Here is a 19,384-nt window from a genome sequence, read left to right on the forward strand (position 1 = left end):
AAAATTGCAGTGTTTGATGGTAGGTATTTCCACATTCACAAGTATAAACACATCTACATTTGCTGGTATACAGACTATTACTAGCTACATACACTGGATGCCGTGGTGGTACAGTGGTAGCATTGTTACCTCACAGCAAGAGGTTCTCCCGTTCGATTCTCAGCTATGCTTGGGAGTGCCTTCTGTGTGGAGTCTGCATGTCCTCACCGCAGTTGGGTAGCGTTCGAAAGACATGCGTGTGTAAATTGGTGTGCCTTTGTTGAAGGTTGGGCGTCGAGCTGGCACCTCAGCGTTTCATAAAAAATCTACTGCCAATCATTGGTGGACTGGAGTTCTGCTGTGGCGACCCCTTACCGGGAAAAAGCCAAAAGACCAACAACTAGCTGCATACACTGCATTGAAAATCACTTTTCTGAAGTCTAATGTACAGTGAATTTAAAGGAGACTAGGGAATTTCTTACTGAAATTCAGCAGTCTGCTGTTACTTTTGACTACCCAACTTATTCTAAAGGTAATCTATTTACAATAAGGGGCGTTGGCAAAATAGATGGTATCAATTAGATCCAAGTACACTAAGTGCTACTATTATAAAACATCCTGATACTAGTACTGTAAGTGTGAACATGGACCGGGGATGCTGGAGGATAAAGCAGGGTACAACCAAATCAAGCAGCTCTTGCAGACTGCTTTTGTGTGGGGGTAAGGGTCTGCAGGACAAGGTCTTGTCATGTTTCGTAACTAGAAGACAAATGTTATACATAAGCTGTACTGTTTGCCTGGTGCTTTCACTCCAAGGTAGCACTGTATATGGTACTTCCGACAGTTACAGGACCTAAAAATCCACTGTGTCAACTGGATACCACCTGCCCTGAAAAAATGTTTTTAGGGCTGACCCAGCCTGTCATAGCAGCTAGAAGGGTGAAGGGAGACAAACCTTGGGAAGCTAACTGGAATATGAAGTAAAGCAGGTCCGTCTGCTGTGTCAGGGTTTTGACTGGAAAAATAGTAGGTTGAACATGGAAGAAGGAGGGAAGGAAGGAAGGAAGGAGGGAAAGAAGGAAGGAAGGAAGGAAGGAAGGAAGGAAGGAAGGAAGGAAGGAAGGAGGGAAGGAAGGAAGGAAGGAGGGAAAGAAGGAAGGAAGGAGGGAAGGAAGGAAGGAAGGAAGGAAGGAAGGAAGGAAGGAAGGAAGGACGGAAGGAAGGAAGGAAGGAGGGAAGGAAGGTAGGAAGGAAGGAAGGAAGGAAGGACGGAAGGAAGGAAGGAAGGGGATCCAGGGTCTGTCAGCCTGGGATGACATGCTCGACAAGCCACGTTGCTTCGCTAGGGACTGCTTGCACCTGTCACCCCTGGGCTTTCGAATACTGGCTAAGGCTCTTGCCACACCCATAGTGCCTTTTTTAGGCAAGGATCAAAAGACAAACCCACCTCCATAGAAAACACAAGGAGAAAAAAACTAAGGGTAATGCTGCTCAATGCCAGAAGTCTAAATCTCAAGATGCATGCACTCGAGGCTCTCCTCAGTATGGAGAATATCGATATCTGTGCAGTAACAGAAACCTGGTTCAAGGCTCCCGAGAGCACCCCAGCACTACCAGGTTATACCTCATATCATGCTTTTCGGCTCTAAAACTCGGACTGAACCACAAAAGGAGGGGGAGTATCCATATTCATCAAAGATACCCACACCTCCAGGCTAGTGGCACTGCATGAAGCATCGGAGACCATCTGTGTGAAACTAACAGAGGGCAAAACTGCCTTTCAGTTTGTAGCCTGCTACAGACCACCCTCCCAAACTCAGGAACACCACTCGGCTTTCCTGAGAACACTGGAGAATATGAAGGTCTCTCCAAACACCATTATATTGGGTGACTTCAACTACCCAAACATAGACTGGGAGCACTACTCAAGCCCCAACACCCTTGCCCAATGGTTCCTAGAATTTATAAACTCAGATGCTACGGAACAACTGGTCACCACTCCCACAAGAGGGGAAAACATATTGGACCTGATCATCACCAACATGGGGACTCTATGTTCCATACCAGAGGTATACCCCTCATTGGTAAGATCTGACCATAAATTAATCTCACTGGGCATCCATATCCCGTCCCTACCCCCAGCCAAGAAAACCACAGTGAAGAACTTCAAAAAAGCAAACTTCTCACTTCTCAAAACCGAGGTGGAATCCTTCAAAGACCCCGGGCCAGTGGAAAATATGGCCCAAACCGCAGAATCCTTTACAAACGCTTTCTATGGACACCTACAGGAATGCATGGATCAATGCTATCCCAAATAAATCCAAGACTCATTCCTCCAAAGGCAGGAGACCTGTCTGGTGGACCACAGCCATAAATAAGCTATACAACAGAAGGAGGAAGCTACTATATGCTAGAGCAAAATCCCAAAAAGGGAAGGCATCTCTGATCAGTACTAGCAAGAAACTACGATCCCTCATAAAATCATCTAAGGCCAGTTTCGAAAGAAAAATTGCACAAGATGCTAAAGATAATCACAAGGCCTTCTTTAGTTATGTCAGGAACCTGGGTGGCAACTCCCAGATATGCTCTGAGTTAGTTCAAAATGACAAAAAATATACTGAACCCACAGACATTGCCAACATCCTGGCAGACAGGTTCAGTGCAAACTCCCCCCCCTTCCCCCCCAAAAGAGCAAATGTCTATCCCAACAGAGTGTAGTCTCCCTGACATCACAGATGTGCAGGTGAGAGCTGCCCTCTCCAAAGCAAAAAAACACAGCATCAATGGGACCGGATGGTGTCCCGGGCTGCGTCTTACATGAACTCCAAGAAGAACTGAACCCTCACATAAAGTCACTGTTCAATCTCAGCCTTACTACAGGATATGTACCCAAGGAATGGTGTACAGCAACAGTGATCCCACTCCACAAAGGTGGTGCCACAACGGACCCCGGAAACTATCGCCCTATAAGCCTGACTAGCCTGGTCTGCAAAGCTATGGAGCGTATCATCGTGAAACTCATAAACAAAGACATTGGGAACCTCCAAACACTGGATCCTACCCAATTCGGCTTGTTAAGGGCAGATCTTGCCTCTTGAACCTGGTTGACTTGTTTGAAACAGTCACCAAGGCCATAGATGAAGGGAAGGTAGTCCACACAGCCTACCTAGACCTCGCAAAAGCCTTCGACACAATACCCCACTCGGGCATCATAAATAAGCTCACCAGCTTAAATATCAACCCCTATGTCACAAGATGGGTTGCAAACTGGCTCAGGGATAGAACCCACATGGTCAGAATTGCAGGTGCCATGTCAGACTCTAAACCAGTTAAAAGTGGTGTCCCACAAGGCTCAGTCCTGGGACCTCTCTTGTTCGGTATATATTTCTCTGAGGTACAAGCTAACATGAGAGGACTATGGCTGACCAAGTTCGTAGATGACTGCAAACATCCTCCAAAAGGGTCTCACAGAGACGGATAACTGGTGCCAGAGCCATGGCTTAAAGCTAAATGCCAAAAAGTGCATAGTCATCCCTTTTGGGAAAAACAAAGTGCCCACAAATTACCACATAGGTGGTAATCCATTAAGTACGGAAGAAGTAATTAGGGATTTGAGGATCCAAGTAGATAGCAATCTCTCCTATGACAATCACGTTGCCAAAGTTGTTAGAAAGACCTTCTATATAGCCCACCTTATCACAAAAGGGTTTACATCTAGATCAAGGGAGGTCATTGTGCCCCTCTACTCATCACTCATCAGGCCCATAATTGAATACAATGCCCCATTTGGGATGTACCTTACCCGACACCTGTAGCAACTGGAAAGACCCCAAAGTACCTCACCAAGAGGATCAAGGGACTCAAACAGATGCCCTATGCAGTTAGGCTAAAGAAACTCCAGCTCTACTCAGTTGCTTACCGCCTACTCAGAGGTGATCTGTGCCTGACGTATAAAGGCGTGTCCAACCCAGAATTAATGGACATGCTCCACCTCTGGAAATCCAAATCCCTTAAAGCTACACACTCCAGGGACTTAAACCTCAGCACAGAAATAAATAGAACATGCTGGAGGGACAGATTCACATCCCAGAGGCTCCCCTCACTCTGGAACAAATTCCCAATCCATGTTAGGCAATGACCCTCTTCAAGAGAAATCTTGATGAGTGGATGGGAGATCGTAGGTTTACCCCTGGGATCTCTTCTGTGACCTACTATACAGAGGCACAGTCAACTAATCTAAAAGGGTGGCGAAAGCCAAACACACTCTGGCTAGGCTTATAAATGCCCTAGGGCAGATAGCCTAGTATCAACCTATGAACCTATGAACCTATGAAGGAGGGAAGGAAGGAAGGAAGGAAGGAAGGAAGGAAGGAAGGAAGGAAGGAAGGAAGGATGGAAGGAAGGAAGGAAGGAAGGAAGGAAGGATGGAAGGAAGGACGGAAGGAAGGAAGGAAGGAAGGAAGGAAGGAAGGAAGGAAGGAAGGACAGAAGGAAGGAAGGAAGGAAGAAGCCCATTTAAACTATAATAGCACATTATTCATGCAGCCACTTAACATTTATTCATATAACAAAAAAAAAGCATAATACCTCAATAACTCATGCATACAGTGGGATATGTTCCCCATTCAGAATGTTTCTTATTAGGCATTTAAATATATGAAGAAACCTATATAATAGGATACAAACAAAGTAATACAGAACAGACATTTCAGTTTCATTCTGTTATTAAGCATTCACTTTAATAGGAATCATTTCAGGATGCAAGTTCAGTTTCTGAATCATATGCAAGATAAAAATAACATGACCATATGTCCTACTTGGTCAGGGTGGGGCACAGGTTGGGTTATTAAATCTCAGACTGTATGAAGGACATTTTAGGTTGTATTTTAGTAAAGAAGAAAAATCAGTCTCAGAACACAGAAGTGAGTAATGTTAAACCATTATCTGTAAGATGTCGTTTCATTTGCACAGTTGAACTTTCTTTCGATTGAAAAGACAAGGTTCAAGTAATGACACTGCAGCAATAAGAGATTGGATTGAGAATGTTGTCTTTGAACTATAAAGTAAAAGGACTTGATTAATTTAATTGTCTCTCTGTTTAAAAGTCCTGGTTCCATCTAGTTGGCAAAAACTGTGGGTACTGATATGTTACACAACAGGCTGGTTCACCACTTTGACTGCACAAGGGTTTTTCTGTGCAGGCCTCTTACGTTTATGATGTTCGGCCTAGATAACAAGAGACCAAACCAAGAGTAGAAGTACTTGTTCATGCTCTTGTGTTTTAGACTGTACTGTTGGCAGATGTATATTTCTATTAAAAGTTTTATTTTTTTTTAAGTCACCAACAAAATAGAAACTCTAAGCCACCATCAGCTGAAGAAACACAGGAGTCTGTTTTGCTTTCTTTTGTTTCCTCACTGCATGTTCTGTCTCAGTCTGCATAGATGATAAATCCAGAGAATGTGCTATACTTGTTGTTGTTACCACCATGGGCTTTGCCTCCATCAAGTTTAATGAAGACCTCATCTCCTGCATCGAGGTGGAGAATGACACTGTTACTTGCGTAGTCATAGTTCTGGTCTGCATCCTGAGCAATAGCACTTGCTCGCACCTGGAAAGTTAGAAATAACATTCAGTGAAAAATAACATCCCAGACAGTTCATCCATTTAAAAAAAAAAACTCATAAACACCCTAGAGCTGTGACAGTTCCTATGGGACAGAAACTACACTACACAATACAAGAATAACATGCTGTTTGGTAATGTTTAGCTGTCATGATTACAAGGTTTGTTACTTTCTAAAAGATGCAAAACAGATTTACTGCATAATATGCACATTTTTAATCCGTTCTAAGCCATAAAACTATGACCAGAAGAGGAGCACATAAAACATATTCAGAAACACAATCTACTCACCAATATTAATTATTTCAATAAAAAAACAAATCTAACAGTAAATTCATACCACCTTGCCTCAGTCTGCTCCATCTTACTCTATGGGTAAGTGATCATAGTAACAAAGCTAGCTAAACCACTGCACCCCCAGCGGAGCAGCCAATGTGTGTCATGTTTTCTTGAATTTGACCATTGTCTTGGACTCTATTACCAATAAAAAAGCTGTATTGTCAAAATTACTACTCTATCTATAAAGATCAACTTGTGTCCATCACCTCTGAACACCCACAAAGATTCTCAAACTGTACTTCACTGTTTTTGCAGATATTTTCCCTGAAATGTGACCCCATATTGGATCTTTTTGAGTAGCCTTACCTATTTTAAAATGTTATGAATTATGAGCTCTCCATCTTCTTATTGCGGATATACATACACTATTTCCTTAGGTTTCATTTTTTCCCATTCATACTTTGTAGGAGGTCTGGTATACCCCCAGATATTGTTATTACTGTTACTACTTGTCTCTCTCCAATGTGTCTTTGTGGAGATGAGGGTCTACAGAAAGAGGAATAACTTTTTTTTTTTTTTTTACTTTGGAAATACTTCCTCTTCTCTCTCTATTCCCGCATCTCATTGCTGACTTTGCAGTTTGAACATTAAATTTGTACCTCCAGGTTGAGGTCCAATTCCATTTGCTGTTGTCGCTGGTGCCAGTCCCTTCTTTTTAAAATAAGCAGGTTTTCTGCTGTCATTCTATCCTATGTCACTGTAGGGTAGAGAAAATGAACTAAGCATGATAAGAGTGATGTGGAGGATGAGAGGAGGGCATGACTGGAATGTGGAGAAGGAGGCATGATAAGAGTGATGTGGAGAATGAGAGGAGGGCATGACTGGAATGTGGAGAAGGAGGCATGATAAGAGTGATGTGGATGATGAGAGGAGGGCATGACTGGAATGTGGAGAAGGAGGCATGATAAGAGTGATGTGGAGGATGAGAGGAGGGCATGACTGGAATGTGGAGAAGGAGGCATGATAAGAGTGATGTGGAGGATGAGAGGAGGGAATGACTGGAATGTGGAGAAGGAGGCATGATAAGAGTGATGTGGATGATGAGAGGAGGGCATGACTGGAATGTGGAGAAGGAGGCATGATAAGAGTGATGTGGAGGATGAGAGGAGGGCATGACTGGAATGTGGAGAAGGAGGCATGATAAGAGTGATGTGGAGGATGAGAGGAGGGCATGACTGGAATGTGGAGAAGGAGGCATGATAAGAGTGATGTGGAGGATGAGAGGAGGGAATGACTGGAATGTGGAGAAGGAGGCATGATAAGAGTGATGTGGATGATGAGAGGAGGGCATGACTGGAATGTGGAGAAGGAGGCATGATAAGAGTGATGTGGAGGATGAGAGGAGGGCATGACTGGAATGTGGAGAAGGAGGCATGATAAGAGTGATGTGGAGGATGAGAGGAGGGTATGACTGGAATGTGGAGGAGGAGGCATGATAAGAGTGATGTGGAGGATGAGAGGAGGGCATGACTGGAATGTGGAGAAGGAGGCATGATAAGAGTGATGTGGAGGATGAGAGGAGGGCATGACTGGAATGTGGAGGAGGAGGCATGATAAGAGTGATGTGGAGGATGAGAGGAGGGAATGACTGGAATGTGGAGAAGGAGGCATGATAAGAGTGATGTGGAGGATGAGAGGAGGGTATGACTGGAATGTGGGGAAGGAGGCATGATAAGAGTGATGTGGATGATGAGAGGAGGGCATGACTGGAATGTGGAGAAGGAGGCATGATAAGAGTGATGTGGAGGATGAGAGGAGGGCATGACTGGAATGTGGGGAAGGAGGCATGATAAGAGTGATGTGGAGGATGAGAGGAGGGTATGACTGGAATGTGGGGAAGGAGGCATGATAAGAGTGATGTGGATGATGAGAGGAGGGAATGACTGGAATGTGGAGAAGGAGGCATGATAAGAGTGATGTGGATGATGAGAGGAGGGCATGACTGGAATGTGGAGAAGGAGGCATGATAAGAGTGATGTGGAGGATGAGAGGAGGGCATGACTGGAATGTGGAGAAGGAGGCATGATAAGAGTGATGTGGAGGATGAGAGGAGGGAATGACTGGAATGTGGAGAAGGAGGCATGATAAGAGTGATGTGGAGGATGAGAGGAGGGCATGACTGGAATGTGGAGAAGGAGGCATGATAAGAGTGATGTGGAGGATGAGAGGAGGGCATGACTGGAATGTGGAGAAGGAGGCATGATAAGAGTGATGTGGAGGATGAGAGGAGGGCATGACTGGAATGTGGGGAAGGAGGCATGATAAGAGTGATGTGGAGGATGAGAGGAGGGCATGACTGGAATGTGGGGAAGGAGGCATGATAAGAGTGATGTGGAGGATGAGAGGAGGGCATGACTGGAATGTGGAGAAGGAGGCATGATAAGAGTGATGTGGAGGATGAGAGGAGGGCATGACTGGAATGTGGAGAAGGAGGCATGATAAGAGTGATGTGGAGGATGAGAGGAGGGCATGACTGGAATGTGGAGGAGGAGGCATGATAAGAGTGATGTGGAGGATGAGAGGAGGACATGACTGGAATGTGAGGAAGGAGGCATGATAAGAGTGATGTGGATGATGAGAGGAGGGCATGACTGGAATGTGGAGAAGGAAGATAGGTTACATATAAGAAAGTCTTACCTAAACCAGAGAGTATTAGGCTTGTGCAGTTCTCTGTATTAATGGGTAACTGGGTTGTTGAAAGACCTGGAGTCTCAAAGAGGTCTGGGAAGAGGAGGAGTAGGGCAGATGCACAAGACGGGGAAGATAATTACTGCCTAATGGGATGGACTTGCTTCATCTTTTTCTTTTTCATTTTTTCCTATTGGCAGTTTTGTATGTCTGAAGGTACATTACCGTACATGAAATCCATGCTACCATTTCTGTATTGCTCCTTGAAGCTTACCAGTCCTGTTGTTACACTGTTTCCTTTCTTCTTGGGAGCAGTACATTTTAATATTATGCATCAACAGACTCAACAGATTTTGTTCTAGTGCTATAGGCAATGCATTAGTAGGAATTTAAACATTCATTAGAATGGCTGTGCTAAGAAAGGAAACACTATGTTGATTACTGAAACTCTCTTTTACATTTCAATAAGGTGCACTGTGCTCCATATCAAATATTATGTAAGAAATTTAGACTCCATTCCAGTATATTGTGTGCCATATATTTTTATAGCTTATGGCGTGTGGAAGCAACAGACATCAAAAGTGGAAATTAAATAATATAAATGAACATCAGAGGGGCATAAGGGTTTGGTATACCATGTAGCAACTGACATTATATCTCTTAGAAATACAACAATTAAAAAAAATAAATCTTGGGTTTTATACATGTATGCACATGTATAGTAAATGACCATTCATATGTCAACATGTAATAAATAGTCACATAACCTTTTTGAGTCAACTAAATTGTGCGAATATTTATATTTTGCAGTTTTGTAAAACTATATATCAGTCATTCATTTTCCTATTTACTTGTCTTGGTGAAGGGCATGATGGCAGAAAGAGGAAAAGGGCAATGAAGACTTCTCAGTCCCCAGCAATGGTCTCCTGCTCATCCTGCAGGATTGTCAGGTGAGACAAGGGGGTTGGGAGGGTGGCCTAATGGTTAAGGTGTTTGCCTTACAAACACAAGGTGCAGGGTTTGAGTCTCACAAGGGATAATTGGCTAGGCTTAAAATGGCTCGTAAGGGAAGTTAGCTTAGTACTAACCTATGAACCTATGTAAAGTGAGGGATATAATCTCCAGTACATCCCCAGCAATGGTCTCCTGCTCATCCTGCAGGATTGTCAGGTGAGTCTATGTAAAGTGAGGGATATAGTCTCCAGTACATCCCCAGCAATGGTCTCCTGCTCATCCTGCAGGATTGTCAGGTGAGTCTATGTAAAGTGAGGGATATAATCTCCAGTACATCCCCAGCAGTGGTCTCCTGCTCATCCTGCAGGATTGTCAGGTGAGTCTATGTAAAGTGAGGGATATAATCTCCAGTACATCATGCTTTTTCACGGAGGCTATGTCTGGTACACTTCCTGTAGCAAGTAACCTGGGAAGGGGGGTGGCTTCCTTAGTAGGTGTTCAAACGTAGTAATCTGAACCCTTTCTTCATGGAGAAGCAGCATTTCTATTACAAGATCCTGCCAGATTGCCATACTCTCACTTTGCATGGACAGTCAGCCTGCAGCCATATGAAGTACCACATTTCTTCTGCTTGCATTTATTATCCCATCCTTCAGGCACTACCCAAAACACATGACCACAAGTATGGATGGAGACATAGACTGGCCATTAAATTGAGAACTTCATCTTATGAGTCATTCCTTGCTTTATCTTCAGAGTCCAATACAACCTGCAGTACTGTAACTATTGATCTCAGGCCATGGTCAGTCTCCTGATCCCCTCTACTTTCACTCAAGAATAAGACTCCAGAACACCTGACTTTTACTCTTAAGGTAGTGCAGCTATTAGACCCTTACCTGTAGAGAAGAAGCCTCTCGTTATTTCAGGCAGAATTGTAACCTCTGATTTGAAGGTGCTAGTTTTCATCCCAGCCACCACACATTCTGCAGAAGATTGCACAATCACTTGAGACCATGAGGACAATATCTTCTCCAAACAGCAAAGAAGGAATCCTCACATCCCTAAAACAGATGGTCTGAAAACCTTGGCTGCATTTGATATCTTACCCCTGACAAAACATGCATAAGACAAAAATCTTTAATGGCTTCCTATGGCCACTTTGACCATATTTAACTTAGCACTACTGATGTCGACAAAACATCTGCTGTACCAATACTTGGATTGATTGGTATGTTTCTGTGGTTCAGGCACCTCATTTTTACATTTTGGGGTAAGCTGTCATATGCCTTCTCCAGGTCTAGAAAGCATATGTAGACAGTAATGGGAAACTCTCGTGACTCCTCCAGTATCTGTGCAAGGAAAATGGTGTGACCTTCTGTTCCATGGTAAGGACAGAGTCCACATTTCTTCACCAAAATCAGGGGTTCATTTATTGAATAAGGTCACCTTTCCAGCACAGTGGCATAGGCTTTTCCAGGGAGGCTGATGAACATGATCTTCCTATAATGGGAACACATCCCTCTGTCCTATTCTATTAAAATAGAGACCATCAGCCAATTCTTCAGTCCATCCATAAGTATTGCCTCTATCTTCCAGTCATCAGTAAGAAAGTATGTTAAACAAGACACCTCCATGTTATCCAAACCATAGCATTTCTGGACGTTTCTTTGACTGCCACAACCTTCTCACAGTAAGTTAATAGTCACAATGACCTTTTCTACAGACATAAATTCAACACCATCACTTGTTTCTGACATTTCTCCTTAAGGCATTGAATGCCCTCTAAGTTCAAGATTTCCCTGAGTGTCTCTTCTACATCCAGTGTCTCCAGTCAGGAACCTTCAGTATGACCATTTAAAGAGAAGTGGGTCCCCATGGTGCTTCTGTAAAAAGTTTCTGTAAAATGGTTATAAGCTGGTGTCTGTTTCATAGAAGTCAGCATAAAGGTTTCTGATCAGAAAGCAGTGCTTTGTATTTGATGAAAAGAGACAAAATTCAAAGAAGAAGAAAAAGTGAAGTGACTACTGGCAACCAAAATGTCAGGAGCTTGAAGAGTGTCCGTGAACTCCATTGTGTATGATGTGGAAGAACAGCTTAATGAAATGCAGGGATGTATCCAATCCAGTGATGGTAAAAAGGCTAAGTGAGACAATTTTGGCTAAAATTTAAAAGTTTAGTAATAAACTGGTAGACAAAGTATACATAAAGGTACTAAAACTGATTAGCTATTGAATGACTATTCAGACACCTTTTTGGTTTTGCAGCAAGAAACTGAGGAAGCAGTTCAAAAGGATGAAGGTGCAGTTGGAAAGGCTAGAAGATAAGCAAATTTATCAGATAAGAAAGTATCCATGTGACTAGACCCCTAGCAAAAGAAGAGGGAAGTGAATAATGTCAGATTTAGAAAGGATTAGCTAATAGTTTATATTGGCTTGCAGGTAAACCAAATTAAACCAGAAGGAACACACAGGGTCCTCTAGCCAGGTTGAATGGTGACAGTCCATTAACCTTAATGGTGCCAGGTTTGTATTCATCATAGGCTCATAGGTTCATAGGTTCATACTAGGCTATCTGCCCTAGGGCATTTATAAGCCTAGCCAGAGTGTGTTTGGCTTTCGCCACCCATTTTAAATTAATTTTGCTATGCCCTTTTTTGAGGTTAGTATACTGTGCCTCTGTCTAACAGTGACATAGAAGTGATACCCAGGGTAAACCTACGATCCCCCATCCACTCATCAAGATTCCTCTTGAAGAGAGTCAATGAGGGACTCTGCCTAACCTGGACTGGGATTTTATTCCAGAGTGAAGGGAGCCTCTGGGTTATAAATCTGTCCCTCCAGCATGTCCTATTTATTTCAGTGCTGAGGTTCAAGTCTCTCGAGCGCATAACTCGATAGGATTTGGATTTTCTGAGGTGCAGCATGTCCATTAATTCCGGGTTGGACATGGCTTTATACGTCAGGCACAGCTCGCCTCTGAGCAGGCGATATGCCACTGAGTAAATCTGGAGTTTCTTTAACCGGGCAGCATATGGCATCTGTTTGAGCCCTTTGATCCTCTTGGTGAGGTACTTTTGGGGTCTTTCCAGTTGCTGCAGGTGGCTGGTAAGGTACATCCCAAAAGGGGCATTGTACTCAATTATGGGCCTGATGAGGGATGAGTAAAGAGGCACGATGACCTCCCCTGATCTAGATGTGAATCCCTTCATGATTAGGTGGGCTATATAAAATGTTTTTCTAACCACTTTGGCCATTTGGTTGTCAAATAAGAGATTGCTATCAACTTGGGTCCCCAGGTCCCTAATTACTTCTTCCGTACTTAATGGATTACCACTTATGTGGTAATTTGTGGGCACTTTGTTTTTGCCAAAGGGGATGACTATACACTTTTTGGCGTTTAGCTTGAGGCCATGGCTCTGGCACCAGTTGTCTGTTTCTATGAGGCCCTTTTGGAGGATGCTTGTGTCGGCTGGAGAGTCGATTATGGCACCCAGTTTGCAGTCATCTGCGAACTTGGTCAGCCACAGTCCTTCCGTGTTGGCCTGTACCTCTGAGAAATATATACCGAACAAGAGAGGTCCCAGGACTGAGCCTTGTGGGATGCCACTTGCAACTGGTTTGAATCATACTACTGATTCAGTTACATATGCGTAATCATTAGTGTGTGAATGCTGAGGTTTTATATACAAGATCAAGGTTACAGTTTCTTGGTGAATTGTGTGGTGTGTGTGTGAGTGTGTGCATGTGTGCATGTGTCTGTGTGTGTGTGTGCATATGTGTGTGTATGTGTGTGTGTATGTTAGTGAGTATGTGGTTGTGTTTGTGAGTGAATGTGTGTGTGTGTGTGTGTGTGTGTGTGTGTGTGTGTGTGTGTGTGTGTGTGTCAACAGAACGAGTATGGGGTGCAGACCTCTGCATAAGGTTATACAGGGAAGCGTATCCACCTGCCAAACGTTTTCTTTCTAATATTTTTAACTTTGAATTCTGTTCGCATTTGAATGATTTTGCTCCATTGTGACTGCAGTTTTGATGGCCAATCACAATGAAACTGAAGTCTTGTCATGAAGCCTAACCTTGAAATATATTGATACATTCAGAAATCTTTTCTTTAAAGAATCAAATTCTTTCTTTGTTGTGGAGACCTGGCAAAATCTGCTAAATAGGAGGTAGCCTTTTTTGAAAAAAATTTTTTCATTCAGACTTGAAAAATGAACGCACTTTGTGGTTGCTGTTTGTGAACGTCGAGTAAAGAAGAAGTTGAAGTTGGATAATGTCCACAGCTGATTTTCCATGAGTTCTTTTTTCAGTAAGAGGTTAAAATCATTACCAGTGCACAAGAAACCTTGAACTGTGTTTAGGACTAAAAACATGAGGAAGTAAATTGCAGCCCCTTGCATGAACGCAAGGAAATTAATGTCAGTCCAGTATCTGACCAAGAACAGTTTCCTTTATTTAAATATCGAATACAAAAAAATGCATAAAGCAACTTTAGCAGCAGAAAAAAACATCAAAGAAAGTGAATCAATGCTGACTCGCTAGTTCTCAGCTAAAGTTTGTTTTCTTTTCAGAACCATTGTTATGCATATTTCTTTTTTATTAACTCAATATAAAGCGACATTTTAGGAGTGGTATATGGGTCATAAAGCAAGGCAACAGAGGCAGGAGGTAGCTCTAACAGCATGGAAATGACTCCAGAGAACTCGAGTTAACACTGCGTTTTCAGTTTGGTGCTACTTAAGTTTGGCATTTACTGTGGACTTTATGAAATAAGGTGGGATTAAATATTAAGTTAGCTGTTTAGTATACATTTCATGAAATAATGTTGTGTATGTTTCTTGTTTGCAGTGTGTGGTATGGATGTAATTTAATATTGCCGATGTCTTTTTTTACTGTACCACCCCAATACCTCTTTGACGTAGTAAGCATGTGCATTTTTGTTAATGAATGATGGGGACAGAGAAAAAAGAAAATTAAGTTAAACCATCCTTAAAATTTTGCCAGCGGTATTAGCTGTAATGACCTGACTGAATGCAGAGCTGTTTGTGCTGGGGAAACAGTTGCTGTGGCCATGTGATTGGCTGCACTTGTGAAGAAACACACTTGTGAGATATAATGATTATGTTTATCCTGTAATTGTCTATACTCCCCCATTAGAAGGTACAAAAAGTTGTAAATCAGGTAAAATTAACTTGTCATGAAACTATCGGTTATGTTAAATGGTTATTTATGATCATGAGTTATCAAGTTGCTTCAAACAGTGTGAGGTCTTTGAGTAAGATTCAAAAGGAAATGCACGTGAGTGCCTCCTGGTGGTCAAGGTCATGTATATTAGGAGCTGATGTGAAAAATAAAATATTGCTAATTTACTATTATAAAACAAATGTTTCCATTAAAGGCAAATGACATGGTTACCACGGCACTTGTACCTGAGTTAACCTGAAAATTAGGATGGGTTGCATTATGCTGTACTGTAGAACAAAATAAAATGGCACTTATCTTTGAAATGTACATTAGGGAATCTTGGTTCCTAGGTTGTGTATTAATGGTCCTGTGAACAAAACTTTCCTTTGTTGAATGCTATAATTAAAAGTACATCATGTGTGAGTTAAACTTTGCTTTTGATTCTAGTTTCCTCCAAGTACAGTCTTATTTTCTAATGGACTCTTTCATTTAAATGTTAACATCAGAGTCAGTATGAAAGCAAATATGTATATATAGGCTAAAGCAGCAGGATCACTGCACAAATGCAAAGCCAGATTATCATTTCCATTTCTATCTATATTCTTAGTCTACTTTGATAAATTTGGCCAACGTATATATGCTGTCTACATAATGTACGAGTGACATTATCAATTGGCTATACTGGGGCAATGAAAAGTTTCATGTTGATTGAAGCTTGTTAACTCAAGGTTATGATTAAAGGATAAGAACAACTGGAGAGGGAGGCTAGGCATACCTGGCAATTATAAATATAGACAGTGCTGGTCAGGTATTGTGTAAAGGGGATTACACCCCTTGATGGGTATTACTCTTAGTTTTGGAGGGATTGAATTAAAGTGAATATAATTTTGAATGCATGTCAATTCTGGTTCAGTTTTTATATAATTATTGTATTATTTAATCTATACATAGAACAGTTAAAGGTCTGTTTTCAGGTCTGGGTTAAACTAAATTAAGTATACATAGGTACTGTCTTTTGGAGTGTAAATGTGGCGTTTTGGTTTAAAAAAATGATAAAGTGTGTATCTTCATAGTAGGGAGTAGAATGAGAGTCTTTGTTTAATTTCTGCATTACATGAGGCTGTGTATATGGATTGTGAATGGGCTGGTAAACACAATTTAAAAAAATTAATAAGTTCCCTAATGCGTGTAGGGATTTAATCAGAATGTTTTACTAGGTGTACCTACACCACATGTAAAGTAATTTATGACATTTCAAGAAAGATATCATCAAGGACATTGCACTAACACTACCTTGCTTGTCTCAACAAAAAAATAAAAGCATTTAACAGTACAAAAATGGCACTGTATTACTATATGCATTCCCCTTAGCATTGCCATTTGTTTTATTAGTATGGTGGAGGGCTGATATTCCCTTTACTCTCCTCTACACATTCAAAAATTGTAGAGGGGATGATGTTAGGAAGTACAGGCCTCCTTCACTGTATTAAAGACTGTAAGAATATTTTTTCAAATAACTGAGTGCACAGGCTTATCCCGAGTTTCACAGGGCAAGCTGGAAGCTGGAATTCTGAGAACAAGGTTAAGGGAGGAGGGTATAGGAAAACATTGCAGATTTAATAAAAAAATAATAGACATTAGTAAATTTGATAGTGACAGTTCTTAAAAAAAGCAATAACTAGAAAGTACAAATATAAAATTGAACCAAGAAGTTCATAGGTTTGTAGGTTTATAGGTGTTTACTGGGCTAACTTCTACAAGGCCCTTTTTAAACCTAGCCATGCATCCCAAATTTCTGACAAGTTCTGGTACTCATGATAAGTGTAAGCAGGTGCTTGGGAGGTGAAATATTTACAAGCAGGGGCTACACTTGAATTGGGTTAAGGAGGAACTCTACTTCCCATGGATGGGGAGGCCTATTCCAGAGAAGGAGTATTCTCTGGGATACATACCTGTCTCTCCAGCAGGTCCTATTTATATCACAGGCAAGGTTTAAGTCTTTAGAATGAGTAATTCTGGTGCTGTTTGTTTTGCAAATATGCAGCAGGTCCATCAGAGTGGGGTTTGACAATGCCCTGTATGACAGGCATAGATCTCCCCTCAATAGCCTGTAGGAGACAAAATACAGGGATAGGGCCTTGAAGCAGTCTGCATATGACATGTTACTTACACCTAGCATTCCATTTGTTGGATATGCCTGGTTAGGTACATACCAAAGGGAACATTGTACTCAATGATAGGTCTGATGAATGCTAAATACAGTGTAACAGTGACTTCCTTGGACCTAGATGCCATTGTTTACAAGTTGCTCAACAGTATGATTCCCTCATTACTGTAGAGACATTATAGTCAAAGGCTAGATTACTATGTGTGTCCCCAAGTACCTGACTACTGGGTCAACTCTTAGGAGTATGTTGTCAATATGAAAGTTACCAGGGGTTGATGACTTTGCAAAGGATACTATTATGCATTTCTTGGCATTTAGTTTTAGTTCATGGCTCTGTCAACAGTTATTTGTCTGTGTCAGGCCTTCCTGAAGACATTTGTGTCAGTGGGTGATTCAATGACATTTCCTAGTTTGCAATCATCTGCAAATGTAGCCAGCCAGAGGCCACTGACATTGGCCTTGACTTCTGAGAAGTAAATGCCATAAAGGAGTGGTCTCAGTATCAATCCTTGAGGGACACTTCTTGTGACTGGCCTCTTTGTAGAGGTGGACTCCATAAGACTAACTTCATGGGTCCTGTCTCTGAGCCAGCTGGCTATTCATTGGATGTCATAACGGTTTGTACCTAAGTTCTGAAGTTTGTCAACAATCTGTGGTGGTGTATTGTGTCAAATGCCTTGGCCTAATTAAGGTAGGCAGTATAAGCCATTTTGCCCTCATCCATAGCTTTGGTGACCTTCTCAAAGAAGTCCACCAGGTTGCGTAGGCCTGATTTGCCCTTTACGATACCAGACTGGGTTGGGTCCTGTATCTGGAGGTTTCCTGTGTCATTACTGACCATTGAAGCAAAGCACTGGAACAGAACAAATAAGTCCAAGAACAACGATAGTTGAGTTAAAATACCTTTATAACCAAGACAACAAAGCTTTCAGGTTCAAAAACCCTTTTTCAATGTTTTACAACAGGTATAGTAACACGCCCACTTTTATACACAATAAAATAGGTCATATGACCTGCAGCCACCATCACATGACCATAGAAATTTAAAAACATTTGAAAGTTTATCAGAAGTTACTATGTGCAACATAAGCTATAGAAAATTTAAGCTATAAAAAATTATAACTATGAAAAATATACATTTTACATGTAAAGGTCTATATATATTATAAATATTCTACACTTATTTTTGTATAAACTTCCTACATAATCTAGTATAACGTTATATTTAATTATTTTTGTTTTATGTTATAAGTAGTCAAAGTAAATGTTGTTTTTATAAAATTTATGTAAAACTTATGTATATTTTTCATAGTTATAATTTTTTATAGCTTAAATTTTCTATAGCTTATGCTGCACATAGTAACTTTCGATAAACTTTCAAATGTTTTTAAATTTTTATGGTCATGTGATGGTGGCTGCAGGTCATATGACCTATTTTATTGTGTATAAAAGTGGGCGTGTTACTATACCTGTTGTAAAACATTGAAAAAGGGTTTTTGAACCTGAAAGCTTTGTTGTCTTGGTTATAAAGGTATTTTAACTCAACTATCGTTGTCATTACTGACCATTGCCATGATCATTCTTTCCATGGCTTTACATATGAGAGAAGTGAGACTTATGGTTCTGTAGTTTCCAGAATCTGTAGATGACCCACCTTCGTCTAGAAGGACGCCTGTTGCTGTTTTCCATTCATGAAGCATGAAGCCTGTTTGGAGGCTACAGTTAAATAGCAATTCCAGAGAGCCTGCTAGGTCATGTTTTCTGCTGTGTTGAAGGCATCCTGGGATATTGCCTGGGCTCACTGATGCAGTATTCTTGGCTTTAGAGAGAGCATTGAGGACCTGTTCCCCTAATGATATCAGGAGGGAGTTATATTTTATGGTATTTCATGATGGAATGTTGAGGGGGAGAGAGGGGTAAAGTTGGAACTGAATTTGTTGGCCAGTAGGTTTGCTATATCTTCTGGCTCAGTATAGGTGGCTCCATTAGCAATGAGTTCCTTAAGAATGCCTTGTGGCTGTCCTTGGCCTGGAAGCCCAAATTTACCTCAGATTTGGTTGTGGTAGACTTTATTTGTCCTATGAGTTGTTTACTTAGTTTGATAAGAGTGCTTTTATCCTGCTGGGTGCTGTATATCTTAGTTTTTGCCATGGTTTTCTTCCTTCTGTTATACAGCCGATTGATGTTGTGATTCCACCAGGGTGGCTTGTTTTTTGAATTACTTCTGTACCTCTTTCTGGTGGGTACAGCTGCCTCCATGCAGCTATTAACATGCTTGCATAGGGTTCTTGTGAACAGTTTAAATTAGGCAGCAGTGTTCTCAGGGTTTATGGGTGCTTGAAATTTTTCCAGGTTACCACTTAATACTAGGAGGGTAGCCTTAGAGTCATTCCTGAATATTCCAGGGTTAGCTCTGGGTTTCAGGTTTTATTTTTACTTCAAAGGAGACCATTTTGTCATCTGACCTTACCAGAAAAGACACTACACAAGGAGGTGTGCAGCACTCTCTCAT

The 19,384-nt window shown here is 41.5% G+C and overlaps 1 protein-coding gene across 1 annotated transcript in view; it reads right to left on the bottom strand.

Moving 5' to 3' along the window:
* Positions 1–4,696: 4,696 nt before the first annotated feature.
* Positions 4,697–19,384, bottom strand: part of C1QL1 (complement C1q like 1) — a 623,479-nt gene continuing 608,791 nt past the window's right edge. The window contains exon 2 of the mRNA XM_044055118.1: positions 4,697–5,590. Within this exon, the coding sequence (XP_043911053.1) occupies positions 5,411–5,590 (180 nt within the window). The 3' untranslated portion in view covers positions 4,697–5,410. The remainder of the gene's footprint in view (positions 5,591–19,384) is intronic.

This window comes from Protopterus annectens, chromosome 13.part0 (assembly GCF_019279795.1).
Source record: "Protopterus annectens isolate FY-2018-M chromosome 13.part0, PAN1.0, whole genome shotgun sequence".
Taxonomy (NCBI): domain Eukaryota; kingdom Metazoa; phylum Chordata; order Ceratodontiformes; family Protopteridae; genus Protopterus; species Protopterus annectens.